This window comes from Pituophis catenifer, unplaced genomic scaffold (genome assembly GCF_029215685.1).
Source record: "Pituophis catenifer annectens isolate HBS135680 unplaced genomic scaffold, rPitCat1.0.hap2 SCAF_1, whole genome shotgun sequence".
Lineage (NCBI taxonomy): Eukaryota > Metazoa > Chordata > Lepidosauria > Squamata > Colubridae > Pituophis > Pituophis catenifer.
In genome coordinates, this window is record NW_027256881.1 from 105,864,821 (window position 1) to 105,890,208 (window position 25,388).

Sequence of the window (25,388 nt, forward strand, 5' to 3'; positions counted from 1 at the left end):
CGGCCTGTTTTGGATGCAGGTAAGTGCAGGGCATGCGCAGAGGCTCAGGAAAGGTGAAAAATGGGCCTACTGGAAGTTTGGGAAGGCCAGAAACGGGCCCGTTTCTGGCCTTCAGAGGGCCTTCGGAGCCTGGGGAGGCCGCTTTCGTCCTCCCGGAGGCTCAAAAAAAGCCTCCTGAGCCCGGGGAGGGCAAAAACGCCCCCCCTCCCATGTTGCAGGAGGCCGACTAGGCCATGCCCACCATGGCTGTGCCCACCCAGCAACCGGGCAGAGAACCCCTTGCTAAAAATTTTGAAGCCCACCCTTGTGTGCTCTGCATATAAGTTAAATAGGCAGGGCGACAGTATACAACCTTGCCAAACTCCTTTCTCAATTTTGAACATTCGGTGGTTCTGTATCCAGTTCTCACTGTTGCTATTTGACTCGCATATAGGTTTCTCAAGAGACAAATAAGATGGTCTGGTACTCCCATCTCTTTAAGAACTAGAGAGGGCTGTAAAGCACTGTAAAGCAGTATATAAATTTAAGTGCTATTGCTATTGCTGTTAGTCCTGAGGAAATAGACACAAGGCTATCTGGGACTTTAGTTGTACCACCTATGGATTGCATCTCTGTTTTTTTCTGGTTGGTAAATTACAGTGATATTGGGGGGAAAATTCCAAAACAGAGGCAGAGATTAGTGACACAAATAAACATTTATAAGATGGTAATACAAAACATTTGTGAATGAAATATAGGTAATGGAAATGTTTGGGTTCTTGAAAATAATGAAAATCTCAGCAGGTAACATACTGGGTGCCCTTGGCTAATCCTAAACAGCTCAGATGAGGTTAAAACTTAGATCTGAGAGTGAGGAAAAAACAGGGCTGAAAGATAGAGAAGTTAAAAAATGAGTAGATGGCAAAGGTGAAGCAATTCTGCATGCCTATAAAAAAACAAAACAAAACCCAGTGTCAGCGCCGGTGTGCTGTCGGGCATGGACACCCAGTAACACTAATATATTCATGTAGTCATCAGTTTGACTTGAGGGAGGTTGATTTTTTTTTTAATGGAGCAAACCTTCCATTTTAGGATTAAGTTTAATGTAGCAATCACATTGGTTGGATATTTGATATTGAAAGAAAAGGAAATGAATTATTCAGGTGCCATCATTTAGAATAAAGAATATTCTAAATAAAGAATATAAAAAAAGAATATTTAGAATAGAGAATATTTAGAATAAAGAAATATGTTAAAGCGATAGAGCACCTAAAGTCCAATTTCACTGATAAGCAAAAAGGGCCCAGTGGGCTAATTTATCATTTCCGCAAGCGGAACTTGTCTGCCGCGGAACTGAGCGGCTAGCAAGGGTGAGCCGCCGGACGAAGAGAGGAAGAGCACAGAACAGGGAGCGAGGTCGCCGCTCGTATGGGTGCTGCTGTTTTTGCAGACTCCTTCCTGCTGCTAAAGCTGTTCCTGTTCCTGTTCCTGGAAGGTGGGGGTAGAAGAAAGAAGAAGAAGAAGAAGAGCGGGAGGAAGAAAAGAAGGGTTTGCCCTGGCTACCGGCAAGCAAGAAAGGAAAAGCGTTCCCATCTTGACCCCTCTACATGGCAGGGAATTTCTGGCAGAGTTCGCATTAGTGAGTTGTCCTTGCAGTCTGAAGGCTCTGGGGAGAAGGGAGGGAAGGAAGGAAAAGACGGTGCGGAATGCAGGCGCGCGGGGCTGGGCAGTTGCGGCGAGTGTAAGAGGTTTTCTCAGTGTTTTCTCTGTAGGAAGGTGTATTTGGGACGCGGTTCAGTGTAGTGGGATGTTGCTGTATGTCTGGGAGAGAGATGCCTGTGCAGATTGAGCTTGCTATCTATCTATCTATCTATCTATCTATCTATCTATCTATCTATCTATCTATCTAGTGTTAGAAATAACTCATGTTCTAAGCATAATGCATACACACACACACACACACATATGCATGCAACTTATATACATATGCATACATATATATGTGTGTGTGTGTGTGTGTGTGTGTGTGTATATATATATATATATATATATATATACACACATACATACATACATACATAGACATAGACACACACACACATATACATATATGTATATATGTATTATGTTTAGAACATGGGTTATTTCTAACAAGACAACATTTATCTTTTTTATCGATTCTAAAAAAAAAAAAAAAAACTGGACGTGTGTGACCATGTGTGTATAAAGAAAAGCTGAGGGTTTCTTTCCAGCTTGAACATACTTTATTTACATTGAACGTTCTGTGATACTTACAAAGCAACAGGTCCTTATAAGTGCAAGTACTTTGACAAAGTAAAAATACATACTGCGAGCTGCATTAGTATAGGTTTCCTGTAGAACCTCGACTCCCCATCTCAAGGGTTTTGTGTTACTAGAAATAATGATTTCCTCTTCATTGTAGCAGTGTGCTTCTATACACTTCCCTGCTTTTATATACTATCTTTAACTTTTTTTTTGTTCTTATTAGAACTTTTGTACAAAATGAAGATTTACTTGTTAAACTCATATGGAAGCAGATAAAATGAAAAACAAGTATTCTGATAACATTGGGTTTATCATGAGGAAAGTGCTGGCATGTGTATGCTTCTTTCCAAAATAGTTTACCCTTATTTAAATACTTTCGCACAAATGAATATTGTTAAGGTGATTAAATTGTAATATTGTACTATGAAAGTGAAGAATGTCATGAATGGCATACAGTAATCACATTGAATAACATGATTATAGTTCAGATATTTTTGATGCAATGTAACATAATATGGAATCCTATCATGGGGCAAAATCTTCAGTGGTATCTGCTATAACAGTAAGAGTCTCCTTTTTTTGCTGCTTTAGTATAATTTGCAACCACTATTTCTAAAGAAACCAAGATTCATAGAGAATATCTGAAAGTGTTCTATCTAAATATAACTTAAACATGTGTTTTAAATGCTAGCTTTTTAATCAGAAACCAGACTTTTCTGTACTAGGAAGATAAATGTACCTAGGATGAATAATACCTAAAAAATATACAGCCATATAACTCGAAATCATAGTATTACAGAAATATTATTTGTAAAAGAGTTAGGGATAGAAAGTGGGGTTTATACAATATTTGTATGCAATTTGTCTGTGGTCAAGAAATATGAAATATAAACAAAATAAATTAGAGCATTTAGAACTATCTAAAATTCCTGAGGCAACTTAAAATAATTATTGTTATGTATTAGTCTTATATACTGCCTTTACTTCAAGAGGTCAAGACAATTTATACAAGGTTCTCCTTTCATTTTATCTCCGCAACAACTATCCTAGACTGTTGTGAGTGAATGAGTGTGCGCATGTATGCAAGTAGTTCAAAGTCATCCTGTGCTTGAGCGGTAGACCTGAACTCTATTTGGACATCTATTACATCACTCTAGTTTTCACATAATAGATTTACATACAATAACAAATTATTAGAAAAGGGCAAAAATTATTGGAACAAATTCACTATTGGCAAGGGATTGATTATGATCTTTGGATTATAGAAGGCCTCATATAGAATATTTTTAGTTTGAAATGATTGCCAAAGTCTGATGGTAGTTTCTTATTTGCCAGAATTTTTTTGCTGGCCTGTTATAGAGTTCTCAAATTCTGGTGGCAGTGAACATTGAGGAAATATAAGCAGCATTGGAAGAAAAAAACTAATTCTGAATACTTTTGACAGAATATTCAGGAGAATATGTATCTTTGACATCAGGCCATATATTAAAGGATAAAAAGTGTGTTTTTCCCCCCTGCGTTTACAATAGATCCCATCTATTGTATCCATCAAATATCTAAAAGTGGTATCTCCTTTCTTTCTCTGTAGCTTACAATGGATTTTGGATAAACAAGATCTGCTGAAGGAACGCCAAAAAGACTTAAAATTTTTAACAGAAGAAGAATATTGGAAACTACAGATATTTTTTACAAATGGTAAAAAAATGTCAATGAATCATTGATATATTCTGTTTGTGAGTATGTGAGAGAGAGGGGATGGATGAGTGAGATTGTCCTTATTTTTTTAAATACAATGATTTCACATTGATTTTTTAGAAGAAGCACACTTTGCCAGGCCCTTGAACATATTCCCAGTAGAGTACTTGGTTTAAATATAACATTGAGCATAATGTAACATTACGATTCTAAACCATATGTGATCCCATTCATTTATAGGCCTTTCCCCTTTTTTGTTGTGGAGAAAGTTTTAATTTGCTTGAAATGGTATTAGGCCTAACTTTTATTCTAAGATTTTGGTATTCTTTCTCAAAATGATGGGAAACCAAAATGGCAATTGAGGAGGTTTTTGGAAAAGCAAAATAAATTTCTAAAATGATGACTAATTTCAGTAATTATTTTGTATTGAAACTCAAGATTGTCATTACTTTCCAGTCAGAGCCAATAGTGGAAAAGATTGATAAATACAATTTAAGCCTGCATTTTAATACAGTATTTGGGTGTCATTGAAACTTTATTCTATGTAAATATAAGATTCATGTGCAGGGAAGGTTTGGCTTTAATTTGTTTTATAAGAGAGGAAATAATGCTTAAATATTTAAAATCATTAAAATGTTAGAATATATTTTGGCTCATTCTATCAGCTGAAGTAGAATTTCATATTTATAAATCAAAGTACTAAAATTTTCTAAAACTTGCTAATAAAGGATTTGTTAAGTGCATAATTAAAGCTCAAAGAAGCTGCAAATCTGTCTTCTTAATGTAGAGCTACTGAAAAATCTTGCATTCATCAAGCAATGCATGTACAAACTGTATGTACACCTTATTTCCTTACAGGGAGTATGGCAGTAATATTTTAGAATATGCATAAATATTCACAATTGGACTTTTCATAATGTGTCTGACTAGTCAAAGTTACTTGTTACAGTCAGAATCAGTATCCTCTGTGTTGGAGCTGGCAAGGTGAGATGGGGGAAATTAATAGTTGCTTTGTTAAAATTAAGAAATAGTTATTTTGTATTTAAAATGGTTCATATTTGTAGAATCTTGGAAATTATTAAAAATATAAGCAATGAAGGAGTACTGATACATGGACAATGCTATTAGAATTCTGTTGCCCAAGCATTCTATTGGATTTCTGAATATCCTGTAATTTAAATAAAATTCCTGCCTCCACTGATCATTTCAGATTATCCCAGTTAAAAAAATTATTTAGCTAACCACCTTGTGTACAAAGGACTTGCTTGGCTGTCAACCTTTAAAATGAGCATTGATGTGTGAATTATCTTGGAAATGGCAGGGATATGATAAAACATTGCCATGTTCAAATTATGAACGGATGGAGGGTTTCTGGAAAAATACCAAGTAACCGTCTTATGTTTTGTTTTGTCATTCTCTGCCTCTACCTCTGCTTGGTATTTTGGATAGATGCTTCCAACATGCTTGGAACATATCCTTTGCTTGGAAAGCCAAATGAGCTACCTGTACAGCTGACACCATGGTGGCTTTCTAGCCAACTGGCAGATAGAGCTTGTGTGGAGCAGCTGATAGTTTTTTTTTCTGATCTACCTTCCCTCGGCACCTTATTCCCTTTCCATAGATGAAATATGTCAAGCTTCAAGCACCTGCTGCCTTTGCCAATTCCATAACTGTGTTGATACTGGCAGCTTAAGTCATTGGACCAATATCTCTTTTGCAAAGTATTTAGATGCTGTATATGATAACTGATAACAGAGAGCTTTGCATTTCACACAGAGTGAAGTTCCTAAGTTTCTGGATAAGAGTGAGTTGAGAATTGCATGAAGTTGCAGATAATAGACTAAATTATTTTTTCCCACGTGTAGATTACACCTCAGTATGCCTTGCATCTGTATTGTCATTTTTGGAGAAGTTGAATAATGCATCAGAATTACAAGGGCTGGAAATATCATCTGCCTGAATTTAAACAAACTCAGTTTAGTAGCCAATCATAGAAAAATGCTGGCATCGTTCAGTTCCATAGCTTACTATATATATTTTAGGAATCAGATTTAATAATCCCAACTGTGCAATCTCCTTTGAATTATTCTTTGCATCAGAAATATCAAGCAGTGATTTAATGTTAGTTTTTTTAACTATAGTTTCAATGCTTTATGGTATTATCTATTGTGTCACAGTCTCAGTTTGCAATCTTCACCTATAAAATAAAATATAAAATATATTATTTCATCTTTGGGGGATCCTATGAATGGGCTTTCAGTACCAAAAGTATAGGAATATAATGTAACAATGTTACAAAAAAGATTTGCAACTCTGTGGGATTCAGTTTCAGTAATAGTTGCAGAATACAAAACTGAACTACGAAGATTTAACTCATTTTTAAATTTTTTATTTTAAGTTATTCAGGCATTAGGTGAACATTTGAAGCTAAGACAACAAGTTATTGCCACTGCTACTGTCTATTTCAAGAGGTTCTATGCCAGGTAAGATCATGAGCTCAATATGGTCTCATTTTTCCTATATAAATCTTTTCGGATTATAAAGTCTCTTTTTAAAAGTGGTATGATTAGTAATTTTCCCTTTTCTTCTGTTTAAAATTATGTGTTATATAACACTTAGGTATTCCCTAAAAAGTATTGATCCAGTGCTAATGGCTCCCACATGTGTATTTTTGGCATCCAAAGTAGAGGTAAGTAGGCATTTTAGCAGGTGATTTGCTGACTTTTATTTTTCCATGTTCTTTTGAAATAAATAGAAAGCCAATTAGTAGTCAATTAGTAATTCATTAGTAGTACAATGAATTAACATAATGAATGAGTAAATTAGTTTTTCTTCTCTTGGTCTTAATAAGCACATTATCAAATTTAGCAACTGCAATCCTTTCCAGCAGTTTTGTTATTGGACAAAGTGAAATGGTCACTAAGTGAACATGTAACTGACACACAGACACACACACATTTTAGAGTTTTCCCTCCCTACTTTTTCCTTCCTCGCAGGGGGGAGAGATTGCTTAAACAAGCTATCACTTCCTGAGATATTTTTCTTCACAGTACAGCATGTCCCTTAAAATTCTAACTGCAAGTTAACAATCTCAGCTCTCTGACCTTAATTCACACTGAAGGCTTTTGTTGTCGGGGCTTGAAATTTCGTAGTCAGTCCATGCATTGGTTGGAAATGAATTTTTATTACTGTTTATTACCATTGTATTTGTGAATGGTCACCAACCAGGATAGTTGCTAAATGAGTGGCTGTAATTAGCACATTTAATATCCTTTTTCTGATAGGATTTTTCTGTTAGGCCTTTTCCTGTTCCAGCCTCGAGAGCATACAACCCTTGCAAGACCAAGTGGCTCTGGGTTTGGGGTTTGTTGGCTCAGGGAGAATTGCCACCTTTGGTCTTGGATGGGGTAGCACTACCCCAAACAGACGCTGTGCACAATCTAGGGTTTTTCCTGGACTCATTAGTCCTGATGGGAGAGCAGGTGGCAGTCATGGCCAGGAGGGCCTTTGTGCAACTACGGGTTATGGACCAGTTACTCCCTTTCCTGGGCCAACAGTCCCTACTCACAGTCACTTATGCCCTTGTCACTTCCTGTCTTGAGTATTGCTGCCCTTGAAGAGCATCCGGAAGCTCCAGTTGGTGCAAAATGCAGCGGTTCAAGGTGCTGTTGTCACCTTTAAAGCCTTAATGGCTTGGGACCAGGTTATCTGGCCATATCTACCCGACCCATCAGAGCGGGGAGGCAGGGAATGTTGCAGGTCCCATCCCCGAAGGAGATATACCTGGTGGGACCCAGAAGAAGGGCCTTCTCTGTGGTGGCTCCCTCTCTCTCTGGAAAATCATTCCCCCAGAGATTAGAATGGCCCCCACTCTAATACTCTTCCGGAAGGCGCTGAAGACCTGATTCTGCCAGTGGGCCTGGGGAACCCAGAGCGGGATGGAGCCCATTAAGTGGCTTATGTGATCTGCTGTCGCCGGGGCGGATGTGGTGGTGTAATTTTGTTATATTGTACTATATTAATTTATTTGATTCTTTTTGTTAGTTTTTTATTGTTTTAAATGTGGTCTTATATTCTGTAAACCGCTTTGAGTCGCCATGAGCAAATAGGCGACAATTTAAATTCAATAAATAAATAAAATTTTGTTAGTCATATCAACCAGTTGACTCTTGATTGGTTGGGCTTTCAATGCTTGCTTTGCAGGTTGTTTTCCTACCTTTTGGCTATGGGGGATTAACATCAAAGTGACTTTCTACCAATAGTATACCAGCCAATGGAAATTGATGAAAGGAAAGAAAATAGCTTTCTTTTCACACAGACAAAAATTTGGTTATTGTAATATAATCCTTAATCTGCAAAATACCGTGATTTTGACTAAACAAGAAAGATTGGCAGAAAGCCAGAGATGGTTTACATCAGCTCACATGAAGTATTGTGGAATTGGGCATAGTGAGGCTTGGATGATTCTACAAGGCTGCCAATTAGAACAAAATGTGCCCTTGCTTTCTTTTTTTCCCCACAGATCAAGAACACCCCCCTGTAATCTCACATAGTAACCAAAGTTTGACATTTTGTTAGCGGGTGCTTCTGGAATTGTGTACTTTCCACCATTATTTTATTTTTGATGTTCTAGGAATTTGGAGTGGTTTCAAATACAAGATTGATATCTGCTGCTACTTCTGTATGTAAGTGGAACTTTTTGTAAAGCTGTCATCTTTTAAAGGAATTTTAAAATCAAATATTGCTTATAGTTATCGTATTCAGACATATGGAGTGGCACATATGTATGTGTGTACAGGAAAAACTAAAAAACTTTTAAGCTCTGTCTTATTGTATTGCACAATACAATATGAGCAAATGTGATACAATAAAATACAATACTATTGGATAGTATTTTATTGGTGAGAGCCATTTGGTGTGGCTAAAGGCATCAGGCTCGAAACCAGGAGACCGTAAGTTTATAAAACCAGCTGCATGACCGTGAACCAGTCCCTTTCAGCCCTAGGAATGAGGCAGTGGCAAACAATTTTTGAAAAACCTTGCCAAAAAAACTGCAGGGATTTGCCCAAGCAGTTTCCAAGAACTAGACATGATTGAATAGAAGAAAAAAGATTGTATTGGTACAGTATTTAATTTTTCTAAATGAATGAATGCTTCTTTTCCATTTGATAATATTTGAAACTTGCACAAACTGATAAATATTGTGTAAACTGATTCTAATATATATTCCAAAATATTAAAACAGAAATATTTGCTTTGTCTCTATTTTGTATTGTAAAATGTTGCTATCGGATATAAAAAATACGTATGCTTAATAGTTAACTCTTGTTCTCTTGTGCTTTCAAACTTAAATACCTGCATTCAGCATCTAGTATTTTAATAAAATTAAGGTGTAGAGAGAGGTCAGTATGCTAAATTAATTTTAATTGCTTTTATTTTAAAAAACATTCTTGACTTTTTCTTTGTTGCAGTGAAAACTAGGTTTTCGTATGCCTTTCCAAAAGAATTTCCTTATAGGATGAACCATGTAAGTATACTCTTAAAAACACATTTCTTGCCTTAGCACTTTTCTCTGCAAATGATTTTGGAAAGACTTTTACTATATGTGGAAGAGTGGGAATGTTGAGAACATATCAAAGCATTATTTCCAGACAATGACAGGAAGTTTGTGCTTTGCTATACTCCCAGCTGTTTTAAATTGTTTAAAAAAGTAGAAAATTGAAGTTTAAAAAAAGGGTCTTGCCATTGTGTCATCAGCTGTGGCTGAGAGACTCTAGTAGTGAGCCTTGGAGAAGACTAAACTAGATTACTATCCGCTAACATGCTCTACGTGGGGCTGGCCTTGAAGAGCATTCGGAAATTTCGAGCATTCGAAAATGGTGCAAAATGCAGCTGAATGGCAATAAATGGTGTCGGCTGCATGGCACATGTAATACCACTACTCCATGAGCTGTACTGGCTGCTGGTGTGCTTACAGGTGCAATTCAAGGTGCTGGTTGTCCGCTTTAAAGCCCTATATAGCTTGCAGCTGGGTTATCTGAGAGACTGTCTTTTTCCAAGAGTTTCTACCCATTCAGTCTGATCCCACAGACAAGCTGCAGATTCCATCAGCCAAAAAGTGTTGACTGACGGGAACAAAAAGACGGACTTTATCTGCTGTGGAATATTCTCCCCTCAGAGATTAGAATGGTCCCAATCCTGTTAGGTTTTTGCAAAAGTTGAAAAACTTGCTATGTACCCAGGCTCAGAATGTGTTAAGAGCCCCATTACTTGGCTTTACTAATAGTTGATTAATCTTCATGGCTGCTGTTTATATTATTTATTTTGCGGATTTTTTTTAATGGTTTTTTTAATTGTTTTATAATTTTATAATTGTAAGCAATCTAGAGTCAGTTGGTTGAGTTGGTGGCTATAGAAACTGAATGAATGAATTTGATTGCAAAAAAGAAAAAAAATATATGATAAATCTGTTGACCTCTGTAAAAGAGGTATTTGCTGGAGTAAAAAATATATTTTCAAAAAGGAGTTTCCTTTGTTGAAATGGAAATATCAAATGTTATTGCTGCTGACAAAAAAAAGTCTGTCTGTTTTTGTTCCCATGGTTTTCCAAGTTTAGAATTTTAATAGTTTAGATCCAGCTGATATAGCACAGGATAATCTATGATGCACGTTATTTAAGTTTTGTCCATGTAATTCATACATTTTTTATTCTATACAGATATTAGAATGTGAATTTTATCTGTTAGAGTTAATGGTAAGTTCATTTACTTTGTACATTCTGTTCGATCTCTTGCACAGGTGGTCCTTGAATTATATCCATTCATTCAGTGACTGTTCAAATTTATGGTGGCACTGAAAATATGGACATATGATGGGTTCCTTGAGGTTCTGGCGACCACAGCACATTCCCCCCCCCCAACATCACATTACTTAGGTATCCAGGCACTTAGATACCTTGCGTGTCATTGTAACATCACAGAGAGTTGGGGTCATGTGATCACCATTTGCGACTTTCCCTACTGGCTACTCCAAGCAAAGTTTATGAGGAAGCCAGCAGGGAAAATTGCAAGTTGCTTTGGTAAGTCATTCCCGCTTTTTCTCCCATCCTCAGCACACCCCTACCCATGTGGAGCCTCCCCCAAATTGTGCACGGCCTGTGCAGGTCTTCCCTGGCTCCCGCAATCCACACATGGACTGCTGTGGCCCTTCTAGGTCTTACTGTGTTTTCCTCCCATCCCCCCTTGGTACCCCCATGCTTCTTACCTGGGATTCCTGCCTCTTCCTATTAATGATTGGGGAATTTTGGGGTTACAATGGCAACTGGGACTGCCTGGGATTGTCATCACTGAACAGGGTAGTCATGTGATGTTGCACTTTACCAACTGCATCGCTTTGTGGTGGCAATCCCGGTCTCTATTGCTGTTGTAACACAAATAGTACAAACAGAATTCCTCTGCATAATTATATGTTGATCATATCTGGAATATTCTATCATCTCCTGAAATGTTGCTACTTTCCACATGTGTCTATACTGGGAAGAAAGAATGTTGAGAGTAATGGGATAGGTCTGGGAGAATAATCTTAGAGAAAGGATGAAGAGCTATAGATTGAGAAAGTTGTGTACTATTTCCTATTTTTTATGTGAACCCCATACATGAAGTTAAAAAGGAACTGATGCAAGGTTTTTGAGAAGAGAAGTAGTTTATAGTTCTAAGATTGAATGAGAAAAAAGTGGCCAGTGTATCAACTGAAATAGGTGGCTTGAGGGCCTATAGGCATAAAGATTTGTTTATGAGAAAGTGTCTACAAAGGATACTCTACCCTGAGAGGGATTTTGGAGTCCTAGCGGACTATCACTTAAATATGAGCCAGCAGTATACTGCAGCTGCAAAAAAGCCAACGCAGTCCTAGGCTGCATTAACAGAAGGATAGAGTTAAGATCACATGAAGTGTTAGTACCCCTTTATAATGCTTTGATTAAACTATATTTGGAATATTTCATCCAGTTTTGGTTGCCACAATATGAAAGAGATGTTGAGACTCTAGAAAGAGTGCAGAGAAGAGCAACAAAGATGATTAGGGGATTAGAAGGTAAAACATATGAAGAACGGCTGCTGGAATTAGTTATGGCTAGTATAATGAAAAGAAGGCAGTGTCCCAATATCTAAGGAACTACCAGAAAAAAGAGGGGGGGTCAATCTATTCTCCAAAGCACTTAAAGGCAGGGGAAGAAATAATGGGTGGAAACTAATCAGAGAAGCAACCTAGAACTAAGGAGAAATTTCCTGACAGAAGAAATTAATCAGTGGAATAACTTGCCTCCAGAAGTTATATATGGGTGCTCCAAAACTGGAGGTGTTTAAGAAGAGATTGGACAACCATTTGTCTAAAACGGCATAGGGTTTCCTGCTTGAGCAGGGAGTTGGACTAGAAGTTCCTTCCAACTCTTATTTTGTTAATGTTACTCAAGCCAAACTTTATATTTACAAAATAAGTGAAACCACTAAAGGTTGATACTGTTTTCCCCCACTCAGATTCTTTTTATATATTAATAGGATCCCCACAAAGCTTCTTGTATATTGTTATTCTGTAATAGAGCGTACTGTGCCAGTGTTTATTTCCAATGAGGGTGTTGTTGGCAAATCGGGTTTCTGTGTGCTGCAAATGTGTCAGCATTTGTGTCTCAGAGGGAGATAGAATTTGGTAAACTGCCAGTCAGTCTAGAGAGGAATTATTTCTGTGAAGCCAACTACTGTCTTTGTAATAGTTGGCACAATAAACATCAAGAGAAGTACTTAACACGTTGAGCATTGTGAATGATGATGATCCTTTTAACATTTTTCTTAAATGCAATCTCCCTAGGACTGCTGTTTGATAGTCTATCATCCCTATAGACCTCTACTTCAGTACGTACAAGATATGGGCCAAGAAGACATGCTACTGCCTCTTGCTTGGTAATGAAGACAGACTATTTAAAAAACCCTTTAGCCTAAATAGAAAACCTATGAAAATTATTGACCTGAATAAAATTGTCGCCTAGGGAATCTGCTTAATCCACTTTGGAAAATGCATGAAACCATAAAGTTGTTTAATTTATTGATTTAAAAGGGGTGGCGATGAGGGGTTTGACCGAAATATCATTTTTTTATGAATGAAGATAATCCAGCAGATCTTCTACTATCCATTCTTATAGTCTGAACACATTATAACTGAAAAGCTCATGGTGAAGCTTGCCTTACTGCATGAAAGATGAATACACCTAATATCTTTCTGCAGAGTTCTGTTATTTGGGGGAAAGTATGCCAATGCTCCATATAGAAAAAGACGTAGACATTAAATATATTGAAATATGTCCTCCTGCTCAGATTGTACCCGTTACATCAGATACTGTATTTAAAGGAAAAGTAAGCTCATGTCACGGTTTCATATTGTTTTGACTCCATCGTGTGGAGTCATGAATGACAACTTGCTGATCTGTTGCTTTTGTCTGTGCAGGAGGATAGTGAATGACACATACAGAACTGATCTTTGTCTGCTGTACCCTCCTTTCATGATAGCTCTAGGTATGTAACACGTTGTGTACAGTATCACTATTTGAATGGAATGATTCAAGATAGTTGCATCCATGGCCATTTTCATAGAAATTTTGTGTTATTAATGAAAGCCTCAACTATTTCATTTTTCAGTTTATAACTGAACTTTGTCCAGATATACAATAAAGTAATGGTAAACCGAGAAACTATTCTTCAACTATACATCTTAAGTGAGCATTAATAATTATATTAATAATTATATAATGGTATAATTGAAAATCCAGTTTGGAGAGGGAGACAGTAGCACACAGAACATGTTCTGACTGTGTTTTTCATTTAATAATGTAAAAACACTTCTACCACAAATTTTGTGTCTTAATTTTACCTTTCAACCATATGCTTTCTTTACAGCTTGCCTACATGTGGCTTGTGTTGTCCAGCAAAAGGATGCTAGACAGTGGTTTGCTGAACTCTCTGTTGATATGGAGAAGGTAGTTATATTTTATTTAATAATTACAGATTTACTGAAAGTAACTTGTCTGAATTGGTACATTATTATGCTATTGAACAAAATGGGTAAGATGAAAGCTTCTTATTGGCCCAGCATCCCTTGGTGAAAAATTGAAAAACATATAAAGAATTTAAAAAGATAAAACTGTTCAATGTAATATTTTTATATCAATACCAACAAGATACTGCATAGTAATTACAAAATATTTTATTGATTGCATATTCTGTGTTGGGTACAGATGCTTTTGATTGAGCTTGATGTAGATTGAATGGGTGCAATTATATAATTGGTCAATAATACAAAAGTCACTATCAGTGCTTTATTCCAAGATCTGGCATTTACTGATGGTCTCCCATCAGAGTATTAATCAGTCCAGACACTGCTCTGAGGCCAGTACTGCCATTTGTTGAGACAAAATGGCAGTAAAAAGTCATTTCCAACTCTAGGGCACAGTGTTCATTCAGTTTCTTGGCCAAGGGAGCCAGCGTTGTCCAAAGACCCGTTTCGTTGTCATGTGGCCAACATGTTTATATGGCAAATCTTTGGAACATTGTTACCTTCCCACCAAAGTGGTGCCTATTTATCTACTCACATTTGCATGTTTTCAAACTGCTAGGTGAGCAGGAGCTGGGACAAGGAATGGGAACTCACCCTGTTGCATAGCGCTCGGGTTTCAAACCCAGGCTGTCAGCTTTCCACCTGATAAGCTCAGCGTTTTTAACTGCTGAGCCATCTCACCCAACCTCTAAATAATAGTTTTAAGAATGGGTGAGTCAGATCATGAGTTGACATTAGCCCACAAAAAAATGCTATATTAATTCAAAATTTTAAAAAAACTTTCTAAAATGAATTATAAGATTTAGAAATCAGGGCACTAAGGTATGAAGTGTTTTGAGGATAGTTTGCACTTTTTTTTCTTCAAAGGATAAAAATAATAGTGGCCTGCAAAACGTTTTCACAATAAACTCCCTCATCCCAGAATATTTTCAAATCTTTCTTTCTTACGTTGAAGTACATACTTACTGCAATCACAATAGATCTGCACAAAACTATTTTTCCACTTTTTTTTTAGATCTTAGAAATAATCAGGGTCATTTTAAAATTGTATGAACAATGGAAAAACTTTGATGAAAGAAAAGAAATGGCTACAATTCTAAGCAAGATGCCTAAACCCAAACCGCCTCCAAATAGGTAAGTTTTCGAAATATGTTGATTTGAATAGATGATCAACTGTAAAACAAGAAATGCATTTTAGCATGTAGCTGATCCATTTATTCATTCCAGGCCTACCCTCTTTGTTTAGTAATCTAATAGGGATTAATTAATTCTGAAATTATTTTTCAATCATAAGATACAGCCATAAAGAGAATTTGTGATTACTGTAAATGACATGGGACACTTAAATTTTCTTACGAAAACAATCCAATACAGGAACAACTTGGATGCCTGCCATGCCTCATTCACATAAAAATCCTTCACTATTCAACCTCCATAGAGGTTGGTAGATTTGAGAGTCACATGCAATTCGACTGCTCCTCATTTTATGCTTGAGTTCTTTTGGTTGACTCAGATAAAGAAGGCAGCTGCATTTTCAGTCCTCGTAGTCCCTATGGTTGTTCCATTGAAATTTGATATAAATTATTTTCCTACATCATTATTTGGTTTTTCATTTTACTGCAGAGGGAAGTATAGATAACAATAAATGGGCTAAGTGTTGACTAGTCCAGGGGTCTCCAACCGTGACAACTTTAAGACTTGTGGACTTCCTACTCCCAGAATTCTGGGAGTTGAAGTCCACAAGTCTTAAAGCTGCCAAGGTTGGAGACCCCTGGACTAGACTAGACTTATTGTACCCATTCCGCTTATCTCCCCACCACCAAAATACTCTGCAACCCTGGAAGGCCAAAATATTTTTTTCCTGGGCAAAAATAGAGTAATTTGTCTTTGAGTTAGGGCGGTGCTTCTCCATAGTGAACATAAGTAGCCAGCGTTTTCCAGGGAATCATGTTAATGAGAGTCAGATTAAAATAAGGCTCTTTAGCAGTCAAATTCATTTTAATGGGTCAACTCTATAAAGCAATGGCTTATTTATGTGTAAGTTTTTAAAAATAATCTGTATACTGAATATACAGAAGCTATATAGCAGGGCTCCCAAACTTGCCAAATTGAAGTCTTGTGAACTTCATCTCCGATAATTCCCCAACAAGCCATGCTTTTTAAATCTTAAATTTGGAGACCCCTGCTCTATAGCATACTTCCAAACCATTTTTGAAGCATACATAGCCCTGCCAGACAGTCAGTTATTGATATTGCTGAATTAACAGTAGCAGCCAGATCTAATGAGGATAAATGTTACCCCAAATATGATCTGGAAGGCCATTTCACCCTTCTTTATGTCACATTACAACAAAATGTTATGCAATCCTGAATATCAAAATAAAAATATGTACTACCCTGATTTAAATTATATTACCTATTTAAATTAAATTACAGGTGAAACTCAAAAAATTAGAATATCGTGCAAAAGTTCATTTATTTCAGTAATGCAACTTAAAAGGTGAAACTAATATATGAGATAGACTCAATACATGCAAAGCGAGATAGTTCAAACCTTGATTTGTCATATGTTTGATGATTATGGCTTACAGCTCATGAAAATCCCAAATTCACAGTCTCAGAAAATTAGAATATTGTGAAAAGGTTCAATATTCTAGGTTCAAAGTGTCCCACTCTAATCAGCTAATTAAGCCATAACACCTGCAAAAAGTTCCTGAGTCTTTAAATGGTCTCTCAGTCTGGTTCACTAGGAATCACAATCATGGGAAAGACTGACAGTTGTGCAGAAAACCATCATTGACACCCTCCATAAGGAGGGAAAGCCTCAAAAAGTAATTCAAAAGAAGTTGGATGTTCCCAAAGTGCTGTATCAAAGCACATTAATAGAAAGTTATGTGGAAGGAAAAAGTGTGGAAGAAAAAGGTGCACAAGCAGCAGGGATGACCGCAGTCTGGAGAGGATTGTCAGGAAAAGGCCATTCAAAAGTGTTGGGGACTTTCACAAGGAGTGGACTGGGGCTGGAGTCAGTGCATCAAGAGCCACCACACACAGACGGATCCTGGACATGGGCTTCAAATGTCGTATTCCTCTTGTCAAGCCGCTCCTGAACAACAAACAATGTAATGAGTCTATCTCATATATTAGTTTCACCTTTTAAGTTGCATTACTGAAATAAATGAACTTTTGCACAATATTCTAATTTTTTAAGTTTCACCTGTATATTAAATACTAAAGCAAGTAATGTCATATGGTAAGATGTGTCCTGTGCCATTGCAACTTGGGAAAATTAGGATGAAGTTTCATTGGCAAGGTTGAAATCTGCTTGCATATTAACTATCAAAGGATGCTACACATCTTCTTCACTTGTTTTCCTTGTTACCGTCTGGAAGGAGGTGAACCAGATAATTTAGATTCAGTTTTGTTCCATATAGTACCAACAGAGTGAACTCTCAAGTTTCCTCTTTCTGCTATGTATTCAAAATGGACAATGATTGATTGATATATATCTATATCTATATCTATCTATCTATCTATCTATCTATCTATCTATCTATCATCTATCTATCTATCTATCTATCTATCTATCTATCTATCTATAGATAAGATAGAGATTAGATAGAGATAGATAGATATTGATTAGATATAGATATATAGATATAGATTATATCGGGTGAAATCTAAAATTGGTTACTACCGTTCTGTGAGCGTGGCTTGGTGGGGGGGGTAATGTGACTGGGTGGGCGTGGCCAATTTTTTTCTTTTTTTACTTTTAAAACCATTTTTTCAAAAGGCTCTGGCAATCCCAGCTGAGTTGCCTGATCGGCAGAGACTTTTTTTCTTTTAAATGCCTCTGACAATCAAGCAACTCAGCTTGGATCGTCAGAGGCATTTAAAAGAAAAAAAGGGTTTTTTCTTTTAAAAGCCTTTGATGATCCCAGCTGAGCCGTGCAATCATCAGATGCTTTTTTTTTTTTACTTTTAAAAGCATTTTTTCGGCCAAAGAGATTGTAGAAAAAATGCTTTTAAAAGTAAAAAAAAGCCTCTGATGATTGTGCAGCTCAGCTGGGCATGGGGGGAGGGGTGCAGGAATTTTTGCTACCGGTTCTCCGAACCACCCACCTCCATCGCTACCAGATCGGGTGATCCAGCCTGAACCAGGAGCATTTCACCCCTGGATTATATATATTATTAATAAAGTGTATGGGTAGATATATACTTTGAGAGCAGGCAACAAAAATTCATTTTTAATGTATGCCAGTGTGCACACAGTAAAAAAAATGACAATAAAGGTTATCTTAATCTTAAAATCAAATGTATTGTATTTTTCGGAGTATAAGACCCTCCGGAGTATAAGACGCACCTACCTTTTTTGGGGAGGAAAGCAAGGGAAAAAAAATCTGCCTCTGCCTGCCAGCAATTTGCATTGTTGCAGCAAGCAGCCCATTTCAGCTTCAGCATAGCCTGATTAACACAAGAAAAAAAAATCTGCCTGCCAGCAATTTGCCTTCTTGCAGCAAGCAGCAGAGGCCTGCGACGCAATAAGCAATGGCAATCCCTAAAGCCTGAAACAGCTGAGGATAGGGAGGCTGATCCAACCGACAATCAACTGCTTGTGCTAATCAGGTTGTGCTGAAGCTGAAATGGGCTGTTTGCTGCTTGCTGCAAGGAGGTAAATTGCTGGGAGGCACGAGGCCAAAGGGTGGGAGCCAGTGGGTGGGCAGGGCTACATTCGGTGTATAAGACACACCCAAATTTTCATCCTCTTTTAGGGGGGAAAAAGTGCATCTTATACTCTGAAAAATATGGTAATTATTTTAATAATAAATATATAATGTAATACTTTCCTGCTTTGTTTCAAACAGTGAAAGTGACCAGGGTCCAAATGGAAGTCAGAATTCTAGCTACAGCCAGTCTTAGACATTCCAAAGAAATGAATTGTGGACCACTTTGGATTAAGACACATTGGGATCTTTTCATATGTGGAAGACATGGACAGAAGGTTTCAATAATGTCTTTTCAGATAGAACACAATGTTTCTATCAAATGTACAAAAGCTTTTCCTTAAACACCCCCCCATTTGAATTGTGGTACAACAGAAATCAAAAACTTTGGATATAAATAATGATGTAATTCAGTATGGACAGACTAGTAAATTTTGTTATTTGAAAGAAATAGTGGTGAGTTAAACAAACTGTGTTAACACAAAGATGGGTAACTGTGAATGGATCTTTCTTGCAACTATACTTGTTTAACTACGGAATACAAGAGATGACTTGAGAAGCTGGATTTCAGATCCTAATTTTCTAGGTATATACTTGCCAATGGATGTTTTAAGAATGCACTGCTGTAGTAAATGCCTTAGGGAAAAGAGAAAAAAAAATCCTTAAAATGTATATAATGTTGCATTCCTCATCCGAAATTTAAGGAGATACTCTACAATACCTTTAGTTTGCTAGAGGAAATTCAGGATACTCCCAAAGTGCAATATATATAATGAAAACTGTGGCTGTTTTAGGAAAGAATGTGCTATTAAGTCCTTGACATATTTTGCAATCCAATCAAGTAAAACTAACCTATTTGAGGTTATAATGGTGAATATGTTGTGTGCTAGAAGTTTGCCTTCTGCTTTCCCTGTTACTAGGAATGGCTTTTTTCTTGAGAAAGCAGAAGCATTTGAGACTATGATTCCATGATAAAATATAATAAATTACTGTACAAATTAACACAATCATTCAAAGACAGGATGTTCCCTTTTTTTAAACTCAAGGGCCATATGCGTGTTCTTTACTCAGACTTCCCTACTTAGTCCCGAGCCCTGAAATCTTCATGGACTATTTGTTTGGGACCCTACAATGAGTTAAAAGTAACCTGTCTTTCAGGCTAAAGTAGCTCTCCCCAACATGATGCCTTCTAGCTGTATTAGATTACTGTTGCCTTCAGGCCAGTTAACATGGCCATGTTAGTGGAGGATTAGGGAGATTACAAAGTACAACACATAGTGAAGGTGCCAGTTGGGAAAGGCTGCTTTAAGATGCCTTTCACCCAAGGGAGCATTATTCTGCCATGATACAAACAAAGGAACATTGGTTGAAAGAGTATTGTCAAATGGTGCTTGTTCTAAAACTTGATCTAAAAGCAGCAGTGCCTGCCTCTACTTGATATGTCACTGAATTAAGGGTAACCAAAGTGTTTTTGTATGCAAACGCTTGGGCTCTCTGCACTTAAGTGTTGGAAGTTATTTTTTTACAGAGTGTTTGAATACTGACTTACAAAAACAATTGTGAGGATTTTTTTTTTAATTTTAGCTTTTTCATGTTCCCTTTTCAGTTTTGCCAATTTTGTTGATGCTGGTCATGTTGTCCCACACATTTGCTAACAGAATTGGTTGAGACACCACATCTGTTGTGTTTTGGAAATTACTTTGTTAACTTGAGGATTTCAACTTTATTTGTAATATGGACTAGCTGCATAGGAATAAAACAATGGAATTAACAACATTGACTATTTTATTTCAGAACCATAAGCAATAATTCTTACAAGTATTGCATCAGAACACATGGGCGTATCATACATTTAAAAAAAAATTAAAAATTAAAAAATTTCTGTGGAGTGCCTTATCACAAGTTGAAAGTAATGTGTTTGCCTTTTTTCTCTCTGGCTATGAGAAGAGAAACATACACCAAAAGTTGGAGAGCTATTTTCCATATTCAAATGAGTTAACAAAATTTTATCAGTTTCATTATCTTAAAGTGGGATTATAATGGTCCTCATACCATTCAGCACATAGCGCACTGTACTGGAAATTCAGTGTTTTCATGTTATGTAAATCTCAGCAATTTTACAGAAGTTGTTTATGCAGAAACAGATTGTGTTTCTAATTTAAAAGTTGCATATAGAAACCTTATCACTGATACATGTCTCTAGTCAATTTCCTCTGCATGTACAAAAATGTATTTCTTGATATTATTTCTGCAAATATTTAATATCTAGAGATAGTTGAAAGTCAAGAACAATAAGCAGGACTGAGGCTTAATTCCTGAATATGAAGTTGAAAAAAATACAGGTCCTATCTATAACCTGGCTAAACATTTTAGTGCCATTTTCCCAAGCTTTGGTCTTAACATTTTAATAGTATGTCAGGCTTGCCTCTGTTCAAAACTCAAGAAAGAAAAACTCCAATTCCATGTTTGTAGAGAAAGGTACTTTTACTGAGTATGAACTGAATGCAGTGAAAGAAAAGCAAAGTTTGAGGCAATAGGCGCGAAAATTACATATTGAAAACCCCCAAGGGATTTGGGATCCCCCAAATCCCTCCCCTCCCAGTCCAAGGTTGAATGTCCAATCCACATCCCCCCAAGGTGTCATGTGGGGTACTTCTTTAGGCGGCCCCATCTATCTGGTATGCCGGGACAGTTGATCTTGACAGTTATCAGCTCTCTCCGCAGCTGCTAAAAAGACTGAGAATTTTCCTCCCTTTTCCAAGACATCTCCACCAGCTCACTTTCTCCCCCTCCCAAATACCTACAATACCTCCCCCCTCCCATTACAATGGCAGCTGAAAGCAAGCAAGCATCATGAGGCTGACATAGTATATTTTTGTTTCATGTCCAGAGATAAATATAATTTCTCATATAATGGGCAGCTATATAAATTTTGATTAATAAATAGCTAACTTAATTCCACTTTATTTTACTTAAATATTACTTATTACTAAATGTATTGCAATGAACAGTTGTAAGTTTCTTAAATCTATTTCAATTAGTTTTTAAAATTTGAACAAAAATTTCCATAATGTTATCCGGGCTAAACATTTGAAGCGTATCTCAGTGGTTTTTCTTTGTTGGCAAAATAACCATGTCTTAATATGCCTAGACGCCTTTTATACCTTGATGCACTTTATTAAATAGAATTAGCTATCACCCTCTGCATTTTCAGAACACCTACAGTTTGTGTACTCTAGATATCATTTCTTCTTTGAAGATCCACACTCCAGCCATTCTTTGAAGCCACCAGGAAAATGCTGAACTCTGAAAGCACATAAGACAACTTCTGTAACATTTCACGAATATTATCCTCTTAAGAGTATGCTGACCAGAGATGTAGGACAAATATTCTGGGATAGTAATTTTATTTTATACCAAGGGAACAAAAAACCCCATGCATAATATCTTCCTCAAAGAGTAAACAATGTTTAGTAGAGATAAAGTAGTGAGAAAGATTGAATTGCACTAGTTAAATACTTTTGGAAATCAGCCACATAATAAAGTAATTTTGAATAATAGCAAATATAAGGATGTAGAATAAAATGTTTCTTTAGTTGTTCTTAAATGAGACATTCTTAGTACTTGGCCACTCTACTTGATTTTGGTTATGTTAGGATTTTTAAACAGACTCTGGTTTAGAATACTTTAATCCAAACATTGAATTTCACAGGGTTACAAATATTTTCTCACAGTACTTCCAAGTTTGTTCTTTTTTTTTTAATTGGCTAAGTAAAAGGCTGAATAATGACATGGTCTTTGAATTGTGGAGTAAGAATCATCTAGAAGCAGTGTATTTCAGTTTAAAAATGGATTGATAGCCCTTAAAATATATTAAACCCAACTGGAAAAGGGGATGCCTATATTAGAAAATAAAAGTGATGCAAATGTGAGTCTTGCCACAAGTTTTAAATACTGAATTATCTTTGTCCCGAATGAAGTACGTGATGGCACTGTTTTTCCTTCTACAATCATATTTGTGGGGGGTGGGGGGGATAAGAAAATTTCTGTAGAATCAAATGGTTTGAATGCAAGTTAATGTTTGTTGGGGTAAATTTGATCTCTTAGTAGATTTAGTACATCCATAGTACATTTTTTCTTAGGTTTAGATTTTCAGATGTGTTATTCAGAAACTGTCAGATGCTATTTATTGGATCAATCCTATCCATTGCATTTTAAGAGCAAAATGTTAAAGAGTAAACACTTTCCCCCGATTTGCATTTCTCCTTTTAAGTCCATAATATTTTTAAAACAAACTAGAAACAACTCATTTGCAATAAAACACACACACACACATTTCCTGAATGCTTTACACTTACCTGCTGAAACCCAATGATTTTGCAACAGTTAGAGCCTGTTTGCTTCTCACTCCAATATAACAGGAAAACACTATGTGATCTGATTTAGAAGGCATATCTTGATTGTATTTCTCTTTAAAATATACTGGGTCCATCTGTAAAGCTTCCATAACTTCTCCCACTGTAAAAAATAAACAATCCCCATTGATTTAATTGGTCTTTTTTATGATGACCCATTGGCTGGAGTACCATTTTCATGCTAAGCATAAACTGAGTCATTACATAGGGATCCCATGTGCCACAATGGCGCGTGCATACACACACACACTTAGTGACATCACAATGCAAATCTTGCTCTTTTCTATTTGTATCCCAATGCTGGACACAAGTACACAAGTGACAGGACCTGTGTGGTGATGTATGTTTTGTTGCCTCTTGTTGTACCTCTTTGACTTCTCTGGATGATAAGAGTTGGCCTGCTGCAAAAATCCAAGTACAGAAAGTACCATAAATAAGATAATGCCATGTTTTCTCCCCTTGTATACAATGAGATGGACTTTTGCTTTTTCCTTGCTCTAAATCACCCAACAGCAACTTACATGGAATATTGATTGAGCCAGGAATTTTTCCATGCTCTGCAATTTCCGATTTTTCTCTAACATCAATAAGCTGGATGGCCTTTGATGCCAACAAATCTTTGAGCTGTTGACAGGAGACATTATGATCCTCATCTGTGCAAAAGTGGCGAACGATTTGTCTCCTGTTTTTTGGATCTGTAAAATAAGTAAACAATAGTACTACAGATTCTGACATCATCAAAGCACTAATTTGCTTCTAAATGCTGCTGGGCAACAACACCAGCTAGGTAATCAATGCATTGACCAAGCATTTATATGGACAAGCAGAGTCCAGACACGCTGTCTGTATATTTACCCCAGAGCAGTTTTCCAGATCACATGAATTTCATATATTATTCCTTTACTCTGCTCAAAGGCAGCAACTTAGGTTATGTTTTATAATACAAAAGCTGTGTTGGCTTAACCCATGAAGCTAAAGTATCAAACCACATGATGGTTGAATAAGATAGTCTGGTTCCTATGCTATTTTAATCAATCTGGTTTGATGTTGGCTTAATCACTGTGTATTGTAAATGGTGGTTTTTGTTTTAGCAAACCATGTGAACATAGTGGAATCATAAACCAGAGGAAATCATTCCAATTCTTTCAGAAAAGTCTAACTTTTTTTAAATAAAACAAATACCAACTTTTATGATTGCTTTCTTAGACTTATACCATTTAAGGCGCTAAATACATTAACCTGTGTATTATACAACAATTCATGGCTTACTTAGCATAATGTGAATATTAGGCTATAGTACTTGTTTCTGTGTATTACTACAGTTTTGATGTAATACTCAAACTATTTTCTACCTTAAGAATGCTAGTCAGAAAAAGATACAGTGAAGAAATTTTTACAAATGAGGAAATCAGGCTGAAAAACCGCAGAGAAACTGCCAAACCCACTAAGGTAAAACTGGAATTTGGACAACCCAGTGGAAGTTACATGGGGCGTCAATCCGAATCCTCGTTCTCTCCACTTTCCACGGATGAAGTTGCTATATTAAAGCAATCGGATTCTTTAAAAGCTCAGTATTTTTTTCCCCAGGACCCGGGTTCAACCAAGTTAAAGCATTTGCCCATCACTTAGCACTGAGTTTAGCAATCCAGGAAACAAGAGCGCCCTCCTACGATCCGATTCTCCCAACCCCGCCGGAGCACTTACAGCCTGGAGGGCAAAGGCGACCGATGCCAGCCGCCGATTCCAATCTATGCAGGACGCTCTCACGGTGGTTCCATGTCAGCTGGCTTATCTTTCGTCCACCGCAGCGGCTTAGCCTACTTGCAGCCGGCTGCGTAATTAAGCCAAAAGTGAATTGACCCAGCCGTCTGAAACATCCTTCCATGCTTCCTACCGCTGCGGAACTCTCTTGCCTAGCTTAGAAGGACACCGCCCACTTTGGCTGGGCTTTCCAAATATAGTAGACCAGCCGGTTCGCCTGTCTCCTTGGTTGCGCTTTCCCAGGAAGGTGCATCTCAGCTTGAACAAGAAATGCTAATTGATAAACCAGGTGTACTTTTACTTGCAGGGGTAAAATTATTCCTCTGACTGGAGCCCGATTGCTCATCCAAAAAGCCAGTGTGGTTATTTCAGGATGGAATAACAGTAATTCTGTTTTAGAAGGTTGAAGGGTTCTCTGGACCATTTCATA

General features: G+C 36.9%; 2 protein-coding genes across 3 annotated transcripts; one reads left to right on the top strand and one right to left on the bottom strand.

Moving 5' to 3' along the window:
* Positions 1-1,397: 1,397 nt before the first annotated feature.
* On the top strand, positions 1,398-20,556 carry CCNC (cyclin C). Its single transcript, XM_070932830.1, has 12 exons — positions 1,398-1,618; positions 3,854-3,960; positions 6,359-6,443; positions 6,580-6,649; positions 8,594-8,645; positions 9,432-9,487; positions 10,679-10,714; positions 12,823-12,914; positions 13,456-13,523; positions 13,905-13,984; positions 15,077-15,195; positions 18,924-20,556. The coding sequence occupies exons 1-12, from the start codon at positions 1,587-1,589 to the stop codon at positions 18,976-18,978; spliced, it is 852 nt and encodes a 283-aa protein (XP_070788931.1). The 5' UTR covers positions 1,398-1,586; the 3' UTR covers positions 18,979-20,556.
* TSTD1 (thiosulfate sulfurtransferase like domain containing 1) lies at positions 17,144-25,101 on the bottom strand. Of its 2 annotated transcripts, XM_070932832.1 has the most exons (5): positions 24,902-25,101; positions 23,719-23,892; positions 23,141-23,300; positions 22,006-22,088; positions 17,144-17,164 (listed from the first exon to the last, which is right to left on the bottom strand). In XM_070932832.1, exons 1-4 carry the CDS (start codon positions 25,080-25,082, stop codon positions 22,025-22,027), a joined length of 579 nt encoding a protein of 192 aa, XP_070788933.1. In that variant the 5' UTR covers positions 25,083-25,101; the 3' UTR covers positions 17,144-17,164; positions 22,006-22,024. The 2 variants fall into 2 exon arrangements, with proteins under 2 accessions (XP_070788933.1, XP_070788932.1); XM_070932831.1 differs by lacking the exon at positions 17,144-17,164 and having other exon boundaries at positions 21,648-22,088.
* Positions 25,102-25,388: the final 287 nt, after the last annotated feature.